The 19024-nt window shown below is 51.2% G+C and overlaps 2 protein-coding genes across 13 annotated transcripts; one reads left to right on the top strand and one right to left on the bottom strand.

Annotated features, from left to right (window-relative positions):
- Positions 1-232: 232 nt before the first annotated feature.
- LOC115352279 (zinc finger protein 501-like) lies at positions 233-14300 on the bottom strand. Of its 12 annotated transcripts, none has more exons than XM_030040152.2 (4): positions 11864-14244; positions 8679-10686; positions 5467-5621; positions 233-2755 (listed from the first exon to the last, which is right to left on the bottom strand). In XM_030040152.2, exon 4 carries the CDS (start codon positions 2739-2741, stop codon positions 1320-1322), a length of 1422 nt encoding a protein of 473 aa, XP_029896012.1. In that variant the 5' UTR covers positions 2742-2755; positions 5467-5621; positions 8679-10686; positions 11864-14244; the 3' UTR covers positions 233-1319. The 12 variants fall into 12 exon arrangements, with proteins under 12 accessions (XP_029896012.1, XP_029896013.1, XP_029896016.1 ...); XM_030040153.2 differs by lacking the exon at positions 11864-14244 and having other exon boundaries at positions 8679-9629; positions 10013-11785; XM_030040156.2 differs by lacking the exon at positions 11864-14244 and having other exon boundaries at positions 8679-8783; positions 10013-11785.
- On the top strand, positions 8051-12144 carry LOC121232418 (acrosin-binding protein-like). Its single transcript, XM_041118208.1, has 4 exons — positions 8051-8084; positions 10398-10613; positions 11015-11109; positions 11671-12144. Exons 1-4 carry the CDS (start codon positions 8051-8053, stop codon positions 12142-12144), a joined length of 819 nt encoding a protein of 272 aa, XP_040974142.1.
- Positions 14301-19024: the final 4724 nt, after the last annotated feature.

Below are 19024 nucleotides of genomic sequence, written 5' to 3'. Positions count from 1 at the left end.
CTGTCGGGCCGGGCGGTGGAGGTCTGCGCTTCGGCCCCGGGCTCTGAGGAGGCCGAGCCTCGCCGCCGCCGCCGCCGCCGCCGCCGCCGCTGCTGCTGCTGCTGCTGCTCTCCGTCCTCCCTTGCTGGTCAGGCTGCCCTTCCCGGGCTCCCTGCCACACCAGACTCGGTGTGGGGCTGACCCCTCCTCACTACAACTTCACTCCCGTCAGACGCGAGGACAGAAAACTGGATTACACAGAGAAAAAAAGGGTTTATTTGGGATGGAAACACATAGCTAGTCGTAAAACAGGGCAATATAGAGGAGGTTCAGGTAATACATAGTCATTCGCATAGTAATAAATGCAAATGTAGTAATTCCTAACTGTTAACGCTGAACTTTGTACGTTAATACTTTACAAACAAGAGTGAGCTAAAGAAGAGTACTCTATCATAAAAAGGACTACAAAATTGCAAACAGTCTCTGACCACCAGTAGGAACTTCTGTCGTGTACCGGTTCAGACTAGGACATCGGGGGGGAGGGGGGAATATTTTTTTTTGGTTAAATAAGGTAAGGCCGCGTTTTTGCCCATGTTTTGTTGATGTCCCAAGTTGGAAGGTATTTCAAACCAGCAAGGACAAACTTGGGAGAAGCTGCCACAGACTAGTAAAGGGCAGCATTCCAACTGGAAATGCTTGCGCATCCATGTTTTCTGGGAACAGCCACGACAGTTCTGCTACCGTGTCACTCAGGCTTTGCATACAGAGGTAGGAATTCATTGTCCCATCTAAGATTTGGGAAAGAGGAAGAAAAGACAAACAGACTGAAGTTCAGCTCCAAAGTCTTGGACTCAAAAGATTTGGAAGCACCTTGTTAAACACTGGGTAAACTTACTACCTGCATGAAAAATAAGGGAAGGTCATAAAAAGAGTGTTCCTAAGACTACTACAGTGTCTAACAGGCCAAAGTTCTGAGTCATAACCAACCTGGAACTTTTTATTTTGATCTTCACTTTACCTGTAAAGTTATTTGACAAGCCTGATTCTCCCAGTTGTTATTCTACTGCATATTCACAGTCCCTGACTTACCTGGAAGCTGGTGCTCGTTCCTCAGGTTCTCGGCACTCTTCCTAAACCACCAGCACTCAGCTCTTAGGACTAACTCCCTGCTTCCAGACCTCCTAATGGTTTTTGTGCCGCTGGGGTTAAGCACCCAGCCCCGACACCAGAGTTACCGTGTCTCCCGTCAGTCTCTTCCCACCGTGGTTCTCATCACCCACCTTTTTCAGGTACCCCCCAAACACTGCTTTTGTTTCCTGCTCCGAACATCTGCTCCAGCCCTATGGCAGGAGTGAGCGGGAAGTGAGCGTTCTCCTACCCACAGTACATTTATAAGGTTTCTTGGCCGCATGGATTTTCAAATGCACTTTAAGCGTCGAGCTTTTCCGGAAGCTTTTCCCACACTCGCCGCACTGGTAGGGCTTGGCTCCTGCGTGGATCCTCAGGTGGGCACCGAGGGCTGAGCTGTGCCTGAACATTTTTCCGCACTCCTCGCACTTGTAGGGTCTCTCCCCGCGGTGGATCCTCAGGTGCACGTTGAGAGCCGAGCTCCGCCGGAAGCTGTCCCCGCATTCCACGCAGATGTAGGGCCGTTCCTCGGCGTGCGTGGTCTGGTGCTTGGCCAGAGTGGAGCGGTCGCTGCACCTCCGGCCGCACTCAGTGCACTGGTACGGGCTGGGCAGGAGGCCACCGTGGTACACGGGCAAGGCCTTCCCCCCGTGGATCCGGCGATGAGTGGTGAGCGCTGAGCTCTGGCTAAAGCCCTTCCCACACACGGGGCACTTGTAGGGCTTCTCACCTGTGTGCGTTCGCATGTGGGTCACCAGCGAGGAGCTCTGCCGGAAGGTTTTCCCGCACTCAGTACACTCGTACGGTTTCTCTCCCGTGTGGATCCTCTGATGCCGAATGATGGCCGAGCTGTCCCGGAAACGCTTCCCGCACTCCTGGCACTTGTGGGGCTTCTCTCCGGTGTGGACTCTCCGGTGTATGATCAGGGAGGAGCGGTCGCTGAAGCTTTTCTCACACCGGGGGCAATTAAAGGGTTTCTCACCCTTGTGGCTTCGCTGGTGGACGATGAGATGCGAGTTCTGGCTGAAGCTCTTCCCGCATTCATTGCACTGGTAGTGTCTCTCTCCCGTGTGGGTCCTCTGGTGCCTGATCACATTGGACCTCTGGCTGAAGGTCTTCTCACACTCGTTGCACTGGTAGGGCTTCTCGCCGGTGTGGATCCGCTGGTGTTTGATCAGGTCTGAGTTACGGGTGAAACTTTTCCCACATTCGGAGCAGCTGAAGGGTTTCTCTGCCAGGTGGATCCTCTGGTGCTGGCTCAGGTACGAGCTCCGGCTGAAGCTCTTCCCACACTCAGGACACTCATAGGTTTTCTCTCCCACCTGCTGAATCCAAATGGCACCGTTCCGACACATGGGTGGGTCTGGCTTGTCCCCAGCAAGAATAACCTTGCTGATGTGGGCTCTATCACTGTCCTCGCACTCCCAGACTTCCATCCCACAGGGAGTTATCATTCCCCGCCTCTTTCCAAAAGATGTCTCCACCTCACTTTCTGTCTCCAGCTCCTGCTTGCAGTCCCGTCTTTGATCGGCGCCCTGGAGGGTATCTTCCGTGAACTTTCTGGAGGGGAACAGATGCCGTTCAGCTCTCACAGGACTTTCCTGATGAAGCTTGCCCTTCTGTCTGTCGCCCATGGTCCTGTCACCTGCTGGAGTGAACACAGGAACTAGCAATTAATAACTCCCCCCCCCCCTCCGCCCCGACTTCTCTGAGGGAGAAGTCCAAACAGGGCAACCGCAGAGACCTGCTGCACATCAGCCACCATTAGCTAACAGCACAGGAGCCAGCCCCTCGGTGTCTCCTCTGGGCAGAGTGACGGCACGGAGACCCTCAGGAGGAGCGCAGGAAAGGGGTGTGACCTGAGGATGGGTGGCCACGGTGGCACAGATTGCAAAGAGGGTCCTCTGTCATAAAGTTACAGCCCTAAAGGACAAAACCTGTCACTTGCTTGTCCTCAAAGTTCCCATGTCTAGTGAGGTTAGAGGAACATCATCACTACTCTCCTCAACAACCCCCACTGTAGCTGCTTCTCTTCCTGTTGCCTATGAATCACTGCTCTTCTTCCAGCATTCCCATGCTTAATCAAGGAAGGAAGCAGCCAACACCACAGGAACATCCACCTCTGCCAAGGAGACTATTTTCTTTCTTCTTTCCAGTCATAGCCCTTTCCGTTAAAAAGAAAGCCCTACATATTCTGCAGCAAATAGTATCTAGATTTTGTCTACAGAACAAATAGGCAAGTGAGTGGAAAGATAAACTGTTTTATTAATCAAGCATGGAAAAGAACATTTAGAGGCTCCTGATTTTTCATTAGTTATACTCATATGGAGAACACACCTCAGAAATGGATGCTGGAGTGGTAGGGAACCATTGGAAGTGGAAAGCTGCTGTGTGGAGTCCCACACGACAAGTCGTTGAGGCCACTGAAGGAGAAGGCGAGTCAAGTCAGTTTGCAGAAGTGAAAGCCATCCAACTAGCCCTAGACATTGCTGAACGAGAAAAGTGGCCGGCACTCTACCTCTATACTGACTCCTGGATGGTGGCTAATGCCCTATGGGGGTGGCTACAGCAGCGGAAGATGACCAATTGGCAGCGCAGGGGTAAACCCATCTGGGCAGCAGCATTGTGGCACGACATTGCTGCCCGTGTAGAACACATGACTCTAAAGGTACGTCATGTAGATGCTCACATGCCCAAAAGCCATGCCACTGAAGAACATCGAAATAATGAACAGGTAGACAAGGCTGCCAAAATAGAAGTAGCTCAGGTGGACCTGGACTGGGAGCGTAAGGGTGAGCTATTTGTAGCTCGATGGGCCCATGAGACATCAGGACATCTAGGGAGAGATGCAACCTATAGGTGGGCTCGTGATCGAGGGGTGGACCTGACCATGGAAGCCATCACACAGGTCACTCATGAATGTGAAACATGTGTTGCAATCAAACAAGCCACCAGAGTAAAGTCTCCCTGGAACAGAGGGCGGTGGCTGGGTTTTCGATATGGCGAGGCCTGGCAAATTGACTACATTGGACCACTGCCACGAACACGCCAAGGCAAGCGCTACATACTCACGATGGTGGAAGCAACTACTGGTTGGCTAGAAACATATCCTGTAAACCATGCCACTGCCCGAAACACCATCTTAGGCCTCGAAAGGCAAATTTTATGGCGACATGGTACCCCAGAAAGAATTGGAGATTGTATTGGGTCTGGCTGAGATGGAGTTAATACTCCCCATAGCAGCCCTCATAGAACTGTGCTCTGCATCAGTAGCTAGAAAGGTGTTGATAACACACCAGCGTTTTGGCTACTGCTGAGCAGCGCTGGCACAGCACCAAGGCTGTCTCTCCAACATTTTTGCCCCCCCTCAATGGCAGGCTGGGGCAGGGCAAGATCTTGGGAGGGGACATAACCAGGACAGCTGACCTAAACTAACCAAACAGATATTCCATACCATATGACGTCAGCTCAGATATAAAAGCTAAGTAAAGGGAGACGGAAGGGGGGGCATTTTTGTCTTCTGGAGCAACCACCACACGTACTGAAGCCCTACTTCCCAGAAAGTGGCTAGACATCGCCTGCCGATAGGAAGTAGAGAATAATATCATTTGTTTTTCTTTGCTTTCGCGCGCGACCTTTGCTTTCACTTTATTAAACTGTCCTTATCTTGACCCACGAGCCTTTTGTTATATTTTCTCCCCCCTGTCCAGCTGAGAAGGAGGAGTGATAGAGCGGCTTTGGTGGGCATCTGGCACCCAGCCAGGGTCAACCCACCACAGTGAGGTAAGCCGATTAGCTGGATAGCACTGCTTACAGAGTTAAAATCATCCTCTTACATGTAGCAGGTCAGAATATAAGTTGAATGCAGCAGGACAAACCCCTCAGGTTTTGTTTCAGGTGATCTGCAGTTTTTAGAAGACACGACCACACTGGTTATACCGATTCCCAGCGTTTTGTTTACAACACTCGCGGCTGAAAAACATTTGTAGTACAAATAAAGGTATAGCACTAGCCCAAGCCACATACCTCAAGGCAGCGAACTGACCAATAAAATATTAAAAATACTGTCAGCGTGAAAGGAAGAAAAAGCCACACTTTGGTTAGTTATGCCTTCTAACATTCTAAGTATAGTCTTTGCTGAAAAATACACAGGATTTTATTTCATTTTGGATAGGGTCTTTTTGAAAGGGTATTAGATACCCCAGGAGTGTGTCTCATCTTTTATCAATACCCTGCCTACAAATCTTCCTGCAAGCAGAATCTATATAGTATGGGAGCAGAAGAGGCAGGATGAGTGCAGAGCACGCAGCTCAGCATTCAGCTCTTCCCTTCCCAGACATGGTCTATTCAATTTCTCACCTTGTGAGCAATCTCTCTACTGTCTCGGTGTTTAGCTGCTTCTGGCCACAAAGCTGTTTCTCTTCACTCCATCCAGGAGGTTAAAGCCAAGTCAGGGACTGCAGATCCCGATCAGAGGAAAGAAAACAGATGTAATATCCATCATAGTAGCAGTGCTGTAGAGTGAGATTACAGGAGAATAAGTATTTAGGAGACAAAAACAACCTAGACCAGAGGAAAATGATGCCCAGAAACATGAGTCAGGGTCACTGTCTGTTCTGCCACACACACTGTGACACCGCTGCTCGGGTCCAATAACCAGGGCCAGCTCATGTAGCAAAGATGGGGTCAACTACACATGCTGCAGAGAGCTGCCTGCCAGCTTGCTGCCTTCTCACAAGTGTCTGGGTGTTCCTCCTGCTGTACTTCCAGACCAAAAACGCCTCCTACTGAGTTTTGTATAAGAAAAATACCGATTCCTGAAACCATTTTCTCTCCATCATCACCTTTCTTCCTAGTGAATTAAATGAGAACATTAGTTAATGCAGTTCTGTTCTGCAGACAGAGGAAAAATGCTGCCTTCACAATTGGGCTGCTTTCTGCATCCGTCTGGCATCCTGTTTACTGCCTTTACAAAAGGAGTATTTTGCTTGGTTGCTCTCAGTGGCTCAGCCAGGCATGCACAGGTCTGGGTGACATAAGAGATTTTGGTCTGCTCACACATTACCAATAGGAGCAGTCCAAAGGCAGAATTTCCTGTCCTGTGCTCCAGAAAAATGGCAGTTTGGCTACCTCATTCCAGATGGAGCTTACAGGGCTGGCAGTGAGCAGAAAAAACAAGTCACACACACCTGTTTATGCATGAACACTGAGATGATTTAGTCAGGCAACATGCAATCCCACTTCTCAAGGATCTCTTTTCAGAGCAGAAGCATGCTGTGCAGGAGCAGGGTTTGTGGGATAGAAAATTACGTCATCCATTTAGCTTTAGCACTACATTTGTGCAGTGGTATTTGTACAGAGGCATTTTAAGATGTTGAGGGCTCAGTGATGTCCTAGGAATATACAGGTTACAGAAAGAAAATGCTTATAAACTACACATGTGAATGCCAGCTCTGCAATTGCGTTGCACCATTTTGGTTACATGGATTCCCACCGTGCCACTAGCAGCAAGTGTAAAATTACTCATGACTGGGTGTTCGTAAGAAAAAGAAATGTAAACCAGCATCTTTTCCTTTCAAAATGAGAAACAAACTGAACTGGCTGCTCAGTGGTGTACCAGAGGAGGTTATTGTGATAGACGCCGGTTGCCAGGCCCTCCTGAGGACAGGGGGAAGATTTCCCCACCTGCATAACACCACCACGATAAAAGAAGGCCCCTTATAAAATGGAGAGCTGACATTTTGTTGGCTCTGCCTCAGCCTGGAGTCACGTCCTTCCTGCTCCCTGCTGCCTCCTCCACAGTGGATTCAGTGGGCATCACCCCTTGGGGAGAGGGTGCTTCCACTCCTCCCGGCAGCAGGCAGCGGCTGCAGGCTCTGATCCCAGGTAAGAGGCAGGGAAGCCAAGTTCTCCCTCCCCATACGACCCCCATCCACCTATGAGGCAGTGCCGCTCTGTGGGTAAGCCTGACCCTGCTGAACCATCCTTCTGATTTTAGGAGGAGAGAAACGTCCTTCTGGTTCAGTCCCTTCCTGCTGCCGCTCGAGAGCTGCTGCAAGCACACGGTCAACATACGTCCTAAAATGGTGGGTGGGCACCTACAGAAGGCAGAAAGCAGACGCAGGAAGACAGCTGATGCTGTGCAGAGCCAGGCAGGTTGTGGGATATGGCAGAAAACCATGTTGTGTGATAGGTAGTAAAGATCTGTCCCTAAGTAAGATGGGAAACCTGAAACACAGCCGAGCACCAGACAGGGACAAGGTGCCGGTCTCCAGAGCAGCCACATTTGGACAAAGTCGAGTCCCCAAGCAGTGTCCTGGCTGGTGAGGTAACCTGGTCCTTACGAGGCCGACTGAGGAACGAGAGAGGTGACCTGTAGCGTGGGGAGGCGATGGGCCGCACCGAGCTCCTGTGACAATGGACAGACAGCGGCCCCAAAGGGGCTGCCCCGTGCAGGACGTGGCTGGCCAGGGGCAGGCGAGCCACCACTGAGACCACAAGTCTCGGGAAGACAGGAGAGGCACGGAGAACAGAAAGCTACCATGGATGTCAGCCGAGGGAAAGCAAACATCTTCCGTGTGGGCTTTCTCTGAGTTTGGACGCGGTGGCACAGCGAGGAGGAGCTGGGCCGCGTCCAACCTCGACCTCACGCAGGCGGCCGCCGCTGCCTTCCCCGACACAAACCCAGCAGCGGGCAGCGGGCAGGCCCGGCGGCAGGGCAGGAGGGGAGGCGGAGGGAGGCGAGGGCAGGAGGAAGCGGGGGACAGCGGGGGGACAGCGGGGGAGGAACGGTGGGAACAGAGGCCTCTGTGACACCACCAGCCGGGCCGCCTCCCCCAGCTCTCCTGGGCAAACCCGGCGGGGCAGAAGGAGGACGCAGGCAGGCGGGCAAAGCGGCGGAGCGCAGGGGGCCCGGGCTGTTACGGGCACTACTCGCGGTGCGATGTCGGCCACGTGGGCTTGTCTGCTTTTGTCTGGTGAGTAGGAAACATCTCTCCTTCAAGCCAGGTTGTGAGAAAGGGCGGCCGACCTGGCTGCTTTTCACCCCTCCCCAGCGCTCCTCAGCTTTGGCAGTTTGGAGGCGAGAGGAAGAGACGGGAGCACCCTTGAACGCCTCAGGGGCAAAGACCTTGGGGGCTTAAAATTTTGCCCGTCTTCACCCATTGGAGCTGGTATTTTATTCATCGAGGAGGGCCAGAGAGTGACCTAGGAGCCAGGGAGCAGGACTCAGAGCTGGATGCAGTGGGCAGAGGCTGGAGCAGAGGTGGAGACTGGAGACGCGATGACGGGGACAGCTGGGCACGTAAACTGGACGCGAGGGCAAAGGCAGAGATCTGGACTTGACCCGCAAGGCCAGAAGGGAAGAGCTGGCCAGGTGAAGCGACAGGGGAGGCAGGAGAAAGAGGTCTGAGAGAGGACCTTGGTTAGAGACAAACAGAACGGGATATAGCTGGGAGAAATGGATAGAAAGGCCAGGCAGCCTTGGCCACATCCTAGCCATTGACTGTGGAGGGTCCCATATCCCCCAGTCTCCTCGTTCCCCTGCTTTCTGCAAACCCCCACACAGTCACCTGGCAAAGTGTGGTGCTGTCCTCTCCTGCCTCACCAAGTCCTTGATAAACTCTGCTGTCCTCTCGGGGGGAACGTTACGTGGTTTTTATTTGATCCTACTGCACCTACAGACACATAGGGGTTAATAAGATGGCATAGATGTTGATAAGATATACGCCATGAGGAAGGTTTTAAGTTTGTTTTTACCTAAATTAAAAAAAAAAAAAAAGATGTCATAGGTTAAGAGACTATTGCAGAGGTTGCAAAGTCAAACTTGGAGCATGCCTGAATCCCAGTCATTTTGCAACCTTAGATTTGTTCCCCCTGTGCAGTGACGTAGTAACCCAGCTCTTTAATTATCCGGCTTCAGTGTTTTCACATGGGTTTTGGCTTCTTTAGTCCCTGTATGGACGCTGCCTTTCTAATGAACAGCTATTCAGTATGTTATGCCACCCTTATTGTTCAGTGTTCTTGACTCTCTGATTTATTTATTGATCGCATTTGAACTCTGCTATAGACAAAATGACTCATTTCCTCATGAACTTTTTACATACTCTATGTTTTAGAGCTTCACAGCTATTAATTGGTTTATAGTGATTTTGCAAATGGCAAAATGAGGGCAGAGAGGGATTAAAGTAAAAAATATCCACTACTTTCAGAATCTCAGTTTGAGATATCTCAGCCCTGTCTTCTCAGAGTACATATGCTAATGTAGCACTTACTTGCCATTCAAAATACACCTCATGCAGACTCCAAAACTGCAAGAGAGCTCAGCCTTCCTATAAACGGCAACCCACAAGGTAAGGAAAATGCCACTAATAACACACTAAGAAACCCGGTACTTGCCTAGCATCACACTGGAGCCTCTGTGGTGTAGCCAGGAATAAAACGTACTTCTTGGAAGAGTATCCACAAAACTACCCTTGCCCTCCCAGCATCTTCCTGACTCGTTCTTCCATACACCTTCTAGGCTGTGGGAAATGAGGCAGATGTCCTGAATATAGTAAGTGCCCAACCTGGGAAACCGATTCCCTGCCACAGCAGGTCCAGTCTCTACGCTGAAGGAGCTGCCAAGTCTTTAGGAAAGGAGAGTAGGTTGCTGTGAATTTAAGGAATGTATAAAAAGCATATGCAAGAGGACATGAAATTAAGATTGCACATGCACATGAGGCTTTTATTTGGGCGCATCTAACCTCCACAGGTTTGATCTCACAAGCTTTCATAATGTTCTTTACAGGGAAGAACTGGCTTTAAGTTTTGCATAAGGGTTCACTGAATGCTTGGACCATTGTAAGGGCATACAGACATCCACTGGGGCATGCTCCATTAACTCAAGGGGTCTGGACCCACTTACCCAGAGGAAGAGAATCTGCAGAGGCTAAAATCTTGAAAGGAAACAGTCTCCTTGCTCCAGCCCTGACAGCAGAGCTACATTCCCAGTTTCAGCCATGACTTCCAAGACATTTCTTCCAGTTCAAGATTGGAATCTCTAGAGTTTTGGTGAAGGTCCCTCAGCTATGTACTGTCCTCAAAATACTACACCCCTTTCAACATGGGCAGAGCAGGTTTTCCCCAGGTCTAGATCCCCCATCTTGAGCCCATTACTGCACTTCCCGCACGCTGGATCCTGCACCTAGAGAAGGCAACAGAGATCTGGGTTCAGCCCTCCAGCTCTTCTGAGTGTGCCATGGTTAGCATTTCCTTCTCCCCCTGACTACCTGCATTTTATTTTTTACCAGTGCTCTTGGGTTGGGGCTGCACAGCTGGCCCTCAGGGTGGGAAGGCGCAGCAACTGGGAACACCACTCTCCGACCAGGAGTACCGCCAGTTCTTCAGGTCCCTCCGGACCGCCCGCCGCGCCAGCACTGCCTGCGTTCTTCGTGCACTGTACGGCTGCCAGAATCCCCTGGTCCGGAGACTGGACGAGTACGAAAACCACGGAGTCATCCCTGAGGGTAAAGCTGACCGTGACTCCCAAGGGCAGGCAGATGGATGGGGGTCCTGCACAGACAGCACTGGACCTGATCGCTGGGAGGGGACAGAGACTCATGAGCTGGTGGGGGAGAGGGCTGGGTAGTGATGCTGCAGTAAGGAGAAGACATCTGCTCATGAGCATCCTCTCTCACACTTGATTGCATCCAAATGTGTCCCTGGGACCAGCCTCCTCTTGCACCTTGGGTCATGGAGATGACCAAGAAGCAGTGCAGTTTCTCACTGAGGCTCAAGGAGGCACCCAAATGGCATGGGGGTTTTCATGGAGGGATGTCATTCAACAGTGAGGTTATTGCTGAGGGCTGGTGGGACCCCAGCACTGGAGTTTATCACTGAGTCTGTGTCTTTATTTGCCTCTTTCTAGGGCCTATATGCTCTGAAGTGCCAGGAACTCCTTTCTTCCCTGACTTCTGCACCTTTGCTTTTTATCGCTGTACTAGGAAAAAGTATTTTATTAAGGTGAGTTCTTTAGCTGTTTCCTGAAGACCATGGTGTGCTCTGGACAAGTAACAGGCAAAAGGGAGAGCCCTGAAAATGAGGAAGTGGGAAAACAGGAGGCTAAAAGACAGGGAAGATAGAAGGGAGCCACGGGCAGCCCACCTTCCAGGGGCACTCGCACCAAGCTGACTAGCTTACACAGATGGCACCTGCAGCCAAAAAGGAGACTTTGAGGAAGGTATTCCTCAAGAAAATGAACCTTTGAGGACCACCTCAGCCCTCATCTCCAGCTCTCATTCCCAACCAAGTTGAGACAATCTAAGTTACTGCAGGAGAAAGGGTGATTCATGCAGGCTAGAAGAGAAAGAAAGTAAAGACAACTGGGAGTCACAAGAAGAGACTTATAGGGAGACTTGACAAGGAAAGGAGAAGAAGGTTTCTTTCCTTTCTTGGGCTCATCTTTGTAGGGAGTGGGAAAGATGCGATTGTGCAGTGAGTGCTAACCCCACAGACCAGGGGGGTGGCTAAGTGCCTGCTCCTGAATCCCACCGCCTCTACAGAGGTACGTTTTCTCCTCCACAGAGGACTGCATGCCCAGGAGAGAGCAGAGCCAAGCTGGGCAGCACACGAGCCTTCAATGTCATGACCATGAGCAGTGACACCATGTCATCCAGCATCTTCGGTCCCCAGCCCCTTTTCCCCATGTCTCCCACAACCACCCAGCCAGGCCGCTCCAGCCCTGACACAGAAGTAGCAGTGATCCCCACTTCCTTACCTGAGGGCACACCATGGTCGAGGAGCATGCAGCTAAATCCTTCTGACCCACATGCCATGGAGGTGACAGCCAGTGGCCAGCAGCAAGGACAGCTGCCCACCAGTGACATCCAGGATCTCCTCCTGAGGCTACAAGATACCCACGTGCAGAGTTCACTGCAGACACTTCAGCAGTTGTTGAGCACAGGGAAGGCAGCGTGGGAGGAAGAGTTGCAGGCTGCCGCCCTGAAGCTGCTGGTGGCCCTGAACAATGCGAGTGTCTCAGTGGGCAACCAGCACTGATACAGGGCACAGAAGAGAGAAGTGAGCAGCAAAGGAGGATCAGCCATTGTGGCTCTTCTACATGGTGTCAAGTCAGATATGCTGTCTCAGAGGGGATGTACGGGAAGACGGAAACAAGAGGAGTCCTCCTTCCTAGGCCTGAGGCATCGTCAAGGTCAACAGTGCTTCCTCAGGCCAACGGTGTGGGAAACAAGGGGAAAGCCACCTTTTCTAAGCGCATACGAAAACCCAGGCACGTGAAATGGTATTGCTCAGGATTCAAACAGAAAGATGTTATCCTCTTGGAAATAACTGTATTGAAGAGATACTGTCCTCTCCCACAAAAACTGTTCGCTCGCTATTGTTCAATTTGGGAGACGGCCATGCTTGAACAAGGCAAGATGGAAAAACAATTCCGTTTTTCCTGCTTGTGGTTGTGCCACCACAACTAGCTCTGTCCTGGGCAGAGAGATGGGGTTTGTTGTGTTTTTCAACAAATGTCATGGGAGAACGCTGGCCTTTCTTCATCAAATATAGGTGTTTCTGCTCAGAAGCATTAAGAGAAGAATCTTCTTTAGAAGTATATGTGTGAATATACATACATATATACACAAGGGGTGCTCTCTAAATGCAGGAAAGCCTTACCCTGCAAGGGAACTGCTGGTCTAGCTGTCTCCTTGTATTCGTGTTTGCACATGTTGTCATCTACTTCTGAAATGATGCTATGAAACACACAGGGTAAAAATTCCTATTAAGAAAGAACCTCCTCTTGCCTCGCAGAAAATCAGTCTGATTTATGGGAACTTTGGCTGAGTGCTGTTCCTTTTATAAACACTGGACATACCTGTAAGTAAAACCGTGTGAAGCCACCTGGAGCCAGCACTTGCTGCTAAAAGCAGAGCGGGAACTCTTCAGGAACCAGGTCTGGTTTTCTGCATCTCCACTCAGAATGAGTTTGGAGCTACCTCAAACTTACTCTAAACTCCAGTGGTTGGTTTCAGCTTTCAGGAGACCACTGTTAAAGTGAGAATCCCCTATTCACCTCTCCCCCCGCAGGCCTTCTTGTAATCTATTCCACCTAGGGCCATGAGGAGAAAGGGGCCAAAGGCAGCTCTCCTCAAGGATGCACCACAGCAAGCAGATCCCCGTGGAGAGGGTCGGGGATGTCTGTTCCCTTTACGCTGCCTAAGTGACACAAACACAGCTGAGTGAAATATAGGCTCTGTCTCTATCCATCTCAAAATTACAGGTCCGCCATTTGTCCTGGGAAGCGTAATCCTTCCCCAGGCCGAAGAGAGGTCACGCAAGGGAAATGTGCAAGCCCTTGAACAAGACTGCTTGCTTGCTCGCTTTCATGGAGGGCCGCCCAGTGCGTAGTCCTTACCGGGTGGGATCCCTAACAAAACGCAGGCTGACCTGGCCTCTCGCCCTGCCACACCAGCTCATTCTCTTCTCCCTAGAAAGAGCCCAAAGCTGCCAGATCCCTGCCTGGGGCACCAGGGCTTCGTGTCCCCTCCAGCTGCCTGGGCAATGACAGCTCCTCCAGCCCCAGCAGCGGGGCACCGCCGGGGCATTTCTTGCAGCAGCCTTGCTTGCCATCGCCGCCCTCGGCTCCTGGCTGGCAGCCCACGTGTGGGTTGGTACACACGTGGGGTTGCCAGATTTGGCCTCAGCGAGCCAAACTCTAGGGCTTTCGTCATCGGACGGCTCCGGCCAGGCCCTCCGCGATGCAACCGCCCCGCGCCGCGGTCCCTGGGCCACCCTTCGGCTGCCCTCCCACCGGGACGGGGCGGGCAGCGGGGGCTTCAGCCGCTCGCCCCCGCAGCGCCCGCACACGACCCGCCGCCCGGGCGCCGTCCCCCGCCGCCTGCCCGGCGGCCGGCTCCGACCGGGCGCCGCAACCCCGCGGGGCCCCCGCCCGCCCCGCTCCCCCCGCCGCGGCCCGGCTTCCCCGGGCGCCTCGACAATGTCACGTCGCTTCCCACCGCGGCGGCCGCCTCGGGAGAGCCCCCGCGCTCCCGGCCCGTTACTTCGCGGGGCTCCGCTCGCCCGGCCCGGCCCGGCCCCCTCCGCCCCCGCCCCGCTTATTGTTGCGGCGGGCGCGGAGGAGCCGCGCTTCCCCCGGCGGACTTACCGGGGCCGGGGCCGGGGCCGGGGCCATGTGCGCGGCGGCGGGCCGAGGCCGAGGCGGGGGCAGCGGCGGCGGCGGCGGGGCCGAGGGGAGGAGGCGGGGGGCGGCGGCGGGGCCGGGCGGCGGCGCTGCGGGGCCGCCGTGCGAGGGGCGGCGCGGCGCGCTCCGCTCCGCTCGGCTCGGCTCCGCTCGGCTCCGCTCGCTGGTGTTAACCCTTGTCTGCGCCGGGCGCGGCCCCGCCGCCTCCGCCGCGGCTGGGGAGGGGGGTCTCCGGGGCGGCGCTGCCCCCTGCTCTGCGCAGGGCCGCCGGCGGGAGGGAGGCTTCCTGGCGGCACGGTGCGGAGAGCCGCCGCCTCCGGGGCCCGGCCAGGTCAGCGGGGTCACCGCCACCCTCGGCGCCCGGGGGCCCTCCCGAGAGGACCGGGCGAGGTCCGGGAAGGGAGGCGGCGGGGCAGGGGTGGAAGAGGGGCCGCGGCGTGGGTTCGCATCCCGTTAGGTGCAAGGGACCCTCCAGAGGCGAGAGCATTGTCGGCTCCCGTGCTGGAAGAGCTCGGGTCCGGCCGGACACACACAGGACGCAAGCCCCAGGGAACCATGCCCCCTGCATTTTCGGTGCTCCGTGTCCATGTCTCCCCACGCTGGCTGTGTTTTACCGTGCCTGCAGGCCCTGGCATTTGGGGAAGCGCCAATACTAAAGCTAAAGCCCGGAGCTGCTTTCTGTCGCAAACTCTTGGTGACAGGATGATATCTTCTTCCTTGGGGACGCTTTCGTTCAGGTGAGCGGAGGCTTCGCTCCGCTACTGTGCCTAAAGGTTTTCTGAGACGCTGGTCACCGCAGCACCTTTCGCTGTTCGGGTACAGCATAATACATCCCAGGGCATACAGGCATACAGCTTATGCCACAGGAAAGGATCCGTCCACCCCAGGCAAAATTTACCTGTTACTATACGTCCTGCAAGTGCTGCTGACGTGCAGGCGTTTAGCCGCGTATTTTTTCCCCAGGGGAATGCAGGAATGGCTGTTCCCTTTAAGTAAGGGGCTGAGGTATGTGACTGAGTTTCTAGCAGTGGCTGAAATATTTTCTATGGGCTTTTGAGAAGAATGGTGAGAAAGTGTTTACCAAGCCCTCCACACATGCAGCTGAAGAAAAAGTTTATCATTTTTCACAGGGGCAACTGACTTCTCAGTGGCCCATGGATGGTTTGCCAAATCCTGCAGAAGTCTCCTGATCCTGGGAGATAGAAGAGCACTCATCACACGAGCAGAGAAGAACAACGACATGCCCCATAGGTGATTTCAAGAAAATTAACTTTATGATTCAGGAACTTGGTAAATACTGGGCCATTTTCTTATTTCTAATTGCCCTCAGCAACACTAAAGAGGATTCTCATCTCCACCTTAACAACAAGAGCCCTCCTACCTGTGGATAGCAGCTTTTCCAAAGGCAGAGGGAGCAGTGTTATTCCTAAATACAAAATCTGGCCTGAGCAATGCGGTTGCCAACTCCAAAGATATTAGACAGACACAGAGCTTGAGCAAATCTAGACTTTGCAGCCTTCCCTTTGCAGAGGGCAGGACTTTGCACAGATCGTACATTCTTTCTCATGAGCCCTGCCCCAGCTTCCTCCATTTTTCTTTTGAAGAAGACACTCTCCCTCATAGGATAGGCAAGTAAAATTAATACCACTGGTAGCAAAAACCAAACCAGTTGTGTGAAAACTCCAGCTACCAGAGCATAGGTCCAAATAGCGAGAGGTAAAGGAGGGAAGGGGAGGCATTTCTGATGGGCAGGCAGAGCGGCATTTAGTCCGTTTAAACAGCAGGATGGCTGGGGGGAGCGGGGTGCCGGTCTGTCCCTGCCTTTTATTGTAGAGAGTGCTGCGAAAGGCCACGTGCAGCACAGCTCTGATAACAAACTCGAAGGGACATGGGAAAAATCTGTTTCAACAACAGTTTGTATCAAAAGCAAATTATGAAAGACCTAACTTGTCACTTACTAGTTTGCACTAATCAGTATTCCACAGTAAGAGCATTGGTATTATGAGAGTTTGCTATGTGATTTATGAGCCCAAGCCCAGTTATCACCTATGGCCTCTGCTGCAATCTCCCACCCTGTCTACATTTTTGCCTTTCACTGGCATGTTGTTTTCTGCCTCCTGAGAGCATCATCCTTAGTGAGCATCCTGTACCTGACTGGTACTGACTTGCATTGTAAGTAGAACTGTCAGCTGGATTTTTCCAAGTAGTACCAGGGCATTAGCTAAATATCCTTGACTAGTTTAAATACCACTCAGAAAACCTCTGTTTTTAAACTCAAAATAAGGACCTGATGGTCCTACCTCACTGTTCACCTGTTGCCTCAGTGTGCCCTGTAAACCTGGTTTCATACTAAATCAGTTGCAGCATTTTTTCGGCAGCTGTATCTTCAGCAGCCCAGCATAGCAGGTCCCTTCCACAGACGTTATCCATATGACATCATGACACTGCAGACATGCATGAAAGCAGAAGCTGTGAAAATACAAGTCATCCCACTCACTAGCCCCATGAAACCCCACCTCTTTCCACCCAGATGCTGCTGCCTACAAATGAATGTTAAGACCCACTGAACTCACTCCATAATAAAGAAATTTCACCACCTGTTTGGGCAGAGGATGCCTCCACATCTTTTCAACACAATTTCCAACAGCAGTCCCACCAGGGGCATGTAACTGCAGGTCCCACTGGAGTGCAGCCCAACAAAGCAGGTTTCATGACATCTTTATCAATCTTCTGCTGCTCCATCCCCTGCACAGGTAACAGCTGGTTGCACCAGGCAGAGATTTTCTTCACTGAGGGTTCAAGAGCAGCTACCGTCGCGCTTTCCCCATGTGCCATTTATGGAACATTAAGCTTTTGTAGGGGTTTGGTTATCTCTCGTTCTCTAACTCCTTCCTCTGTGAGACATCCGTGGCCAAAAAAAAGTAGAGTTCACCATCAGACAACAGAAAATGGCTTTTCTGAGCCACATTACCTCTCGTTCCCGCTACCTTTATCACAAATCAAGTCTTACAATATTTTCTCTGAAACTGAGGGCAAGGGCTATTAATTCCAGATAAAAGTGTATCACACATCAGCCTTCACTGATTTTCTGTCTGCCTGAAGGTTAATAGCAACAGCAACTGTATTGCACTATATGGTAATGAAAAAAAAGAAACATTACACATTCCAGTTTAAACGTAAAGGAAACTGGAATCAATGAAAAAGGTTAACAAGCCTCACTTTGCTTCTTTGTGACTGCACAAAAATGTCCGGATCAGTCTCCCCAGATTGTATTTCACAGTCTTGCCATACAAGTCCTCACCCTCCTTTTCTTTTTAATCTCAGAGGTAATAGGGTCACTATTTTCTAGTGTCCTTGATGGTTATGATCTTTGGCAGTCTCACACATCTTAAGAGCATATTGCTTCAGTTAAGGACTCAAGTCCTTAAAAAAATCTTTGTTAATTAAGAGGTGAAAAAGCCCAGTCCACTATATATTAGAAAGGAATACCTTAAATAACTCTGAAAACTCAAACATGAAACCAGATCAAGAATTCCCAATTCAGTGAGTCCAATTTAATTTCCTTTTCTGCCAATATTCTGAAACAACTGTTTAAGTTTTTCAAAGCAGACTAAAGTTGAGTCAATTATTCCAGCTCCCTCTGAAATGAACAGTTTTGTGGCTGAAGTTGGCTACAGTTGGCTGGAAATCTTAATTACTTGTTTGCCCATTAGGCACAGCCTTTCAAAGCAAACAAGATCTGACTTTGTAATTACAGGTATGTTACTTGAGAGATTTTCAGAAAACCAAGAGAGATGTGGAAGAAGCAACAAGAAACTGGTTTCTTTGCAGGTAACTTTCAAAGGTTTTCTTTGTTTTAAAGCATGAAAACATTCTGAAATACAAAGTAAAGTCTCCCAAAGACCTTACTCTGCTCCCACAGCAATGCTGTGAGGACTGGGAGAAAGTCAGGTTTATTTTACCATAACCTTAAAATAAACAAGCTTGTTTTTCCTGACTTCCATTTGTGTAGCTGAGGTGTCTCATCACTTTCACAAGTAATAGAACAGTAAATCTCTGACTTGTCTATAAGGCATTCATATTCTGCTGCTCGGTGACCATGGATCCCTGATTACACAGGTGTCCTCAGCCAAGTAGGCAGCAGTTCCTCCTAGCTAACACCTATGTGCATGGCTCTGAAGTCATACAAGTGGGAGAAAGTGGTGCTGAAAGGCAACCTGTCAACACAAAAGCAGTAAACCCAGAGACCTGTGATTTATATTCATATGTAACTGTAACGTGCAAATTTATTTTTGTCTTCTTTAATTTTAAGATAAGGATGAAAAGGTGTGAGGTCAAGTCTCAAACGCAAAGGTCCACCTAGTCAAACATGTTGTCTCTAGCAAGCAGTCAGTAAGCTGTTTGTAGGAGGAATATAACACACACAGGTACATGCTCTGAGTCTCCTAAAGGTGTTGCAGAAGAACATTATGTACAAGAGGGCAGTAGGGAAGAGGGAAAAAAAAATATTTCTTTTGGAGTATTCACATCCGTGATGTGCAGCTGTCCTAAAAAAGCTTGCAAACAACGGACAAGCAGGCAGAGCAGAGTTCCCGAGGCCCCATGCGGACGTGCAATGGGTACCCTCAGCATTGCAACATAACCACTCCAAATCTAAGGAAGAGAAACCACAAGACGAAAGGTGGAGTTGAACATTCCACTGGAATTTCACATCTAACGTGGTGAAAACCC

Source organism: Aquila chrysaetos, chromosome 17 (assembly GCF_900496995.4).
Source record: "Aquila chrysaetos chrysaetos chromosome 17, bAquChr1.4, whole genome shotgun sequence".
NCBI lineage: Eukaryota > Metazoa > Chordata > Aves > Accipitriformes > Accipitridae > Aquila > Aquila chrysaetos.
The sequence above is the reverse complement of the archived record's forward strand: the minus strand, read 5'-3'. Positions and strand labels throughout refer to the sequence as shown.

Bases quoted from the DNA above. Each gene is read 5' to 3' on its own strand.
- LOC115352279 (XM_030040162.1), bottom strand. From the start codon at position 2,741: ATGGGCGACAGACAGAAGGGCAAGCTTCATCAGGAAAGTCCTGTGAGA.
- LOC121232418 (XM_041118208.1), top strand. From the start codon at position 8,051: ATGTCGGCCACGTGGGCTTGTCTGCTTTTGTCTG. The intron at 10,614-11,014 runs GTAAAGCTGACC...GCCTCTTTCTAG, and splicing joins CCACGGAGTCATCCCTGAGG to GGCCTATATGCTCTGAAGTG. The intron at 11,110-11,670 runs GTGAGTTCTTTA...TCTCCTCCACAG, and splicing joins GGAAAAAGTATTTTATTAAG to AGGACTGCATGCCCAGGAGA.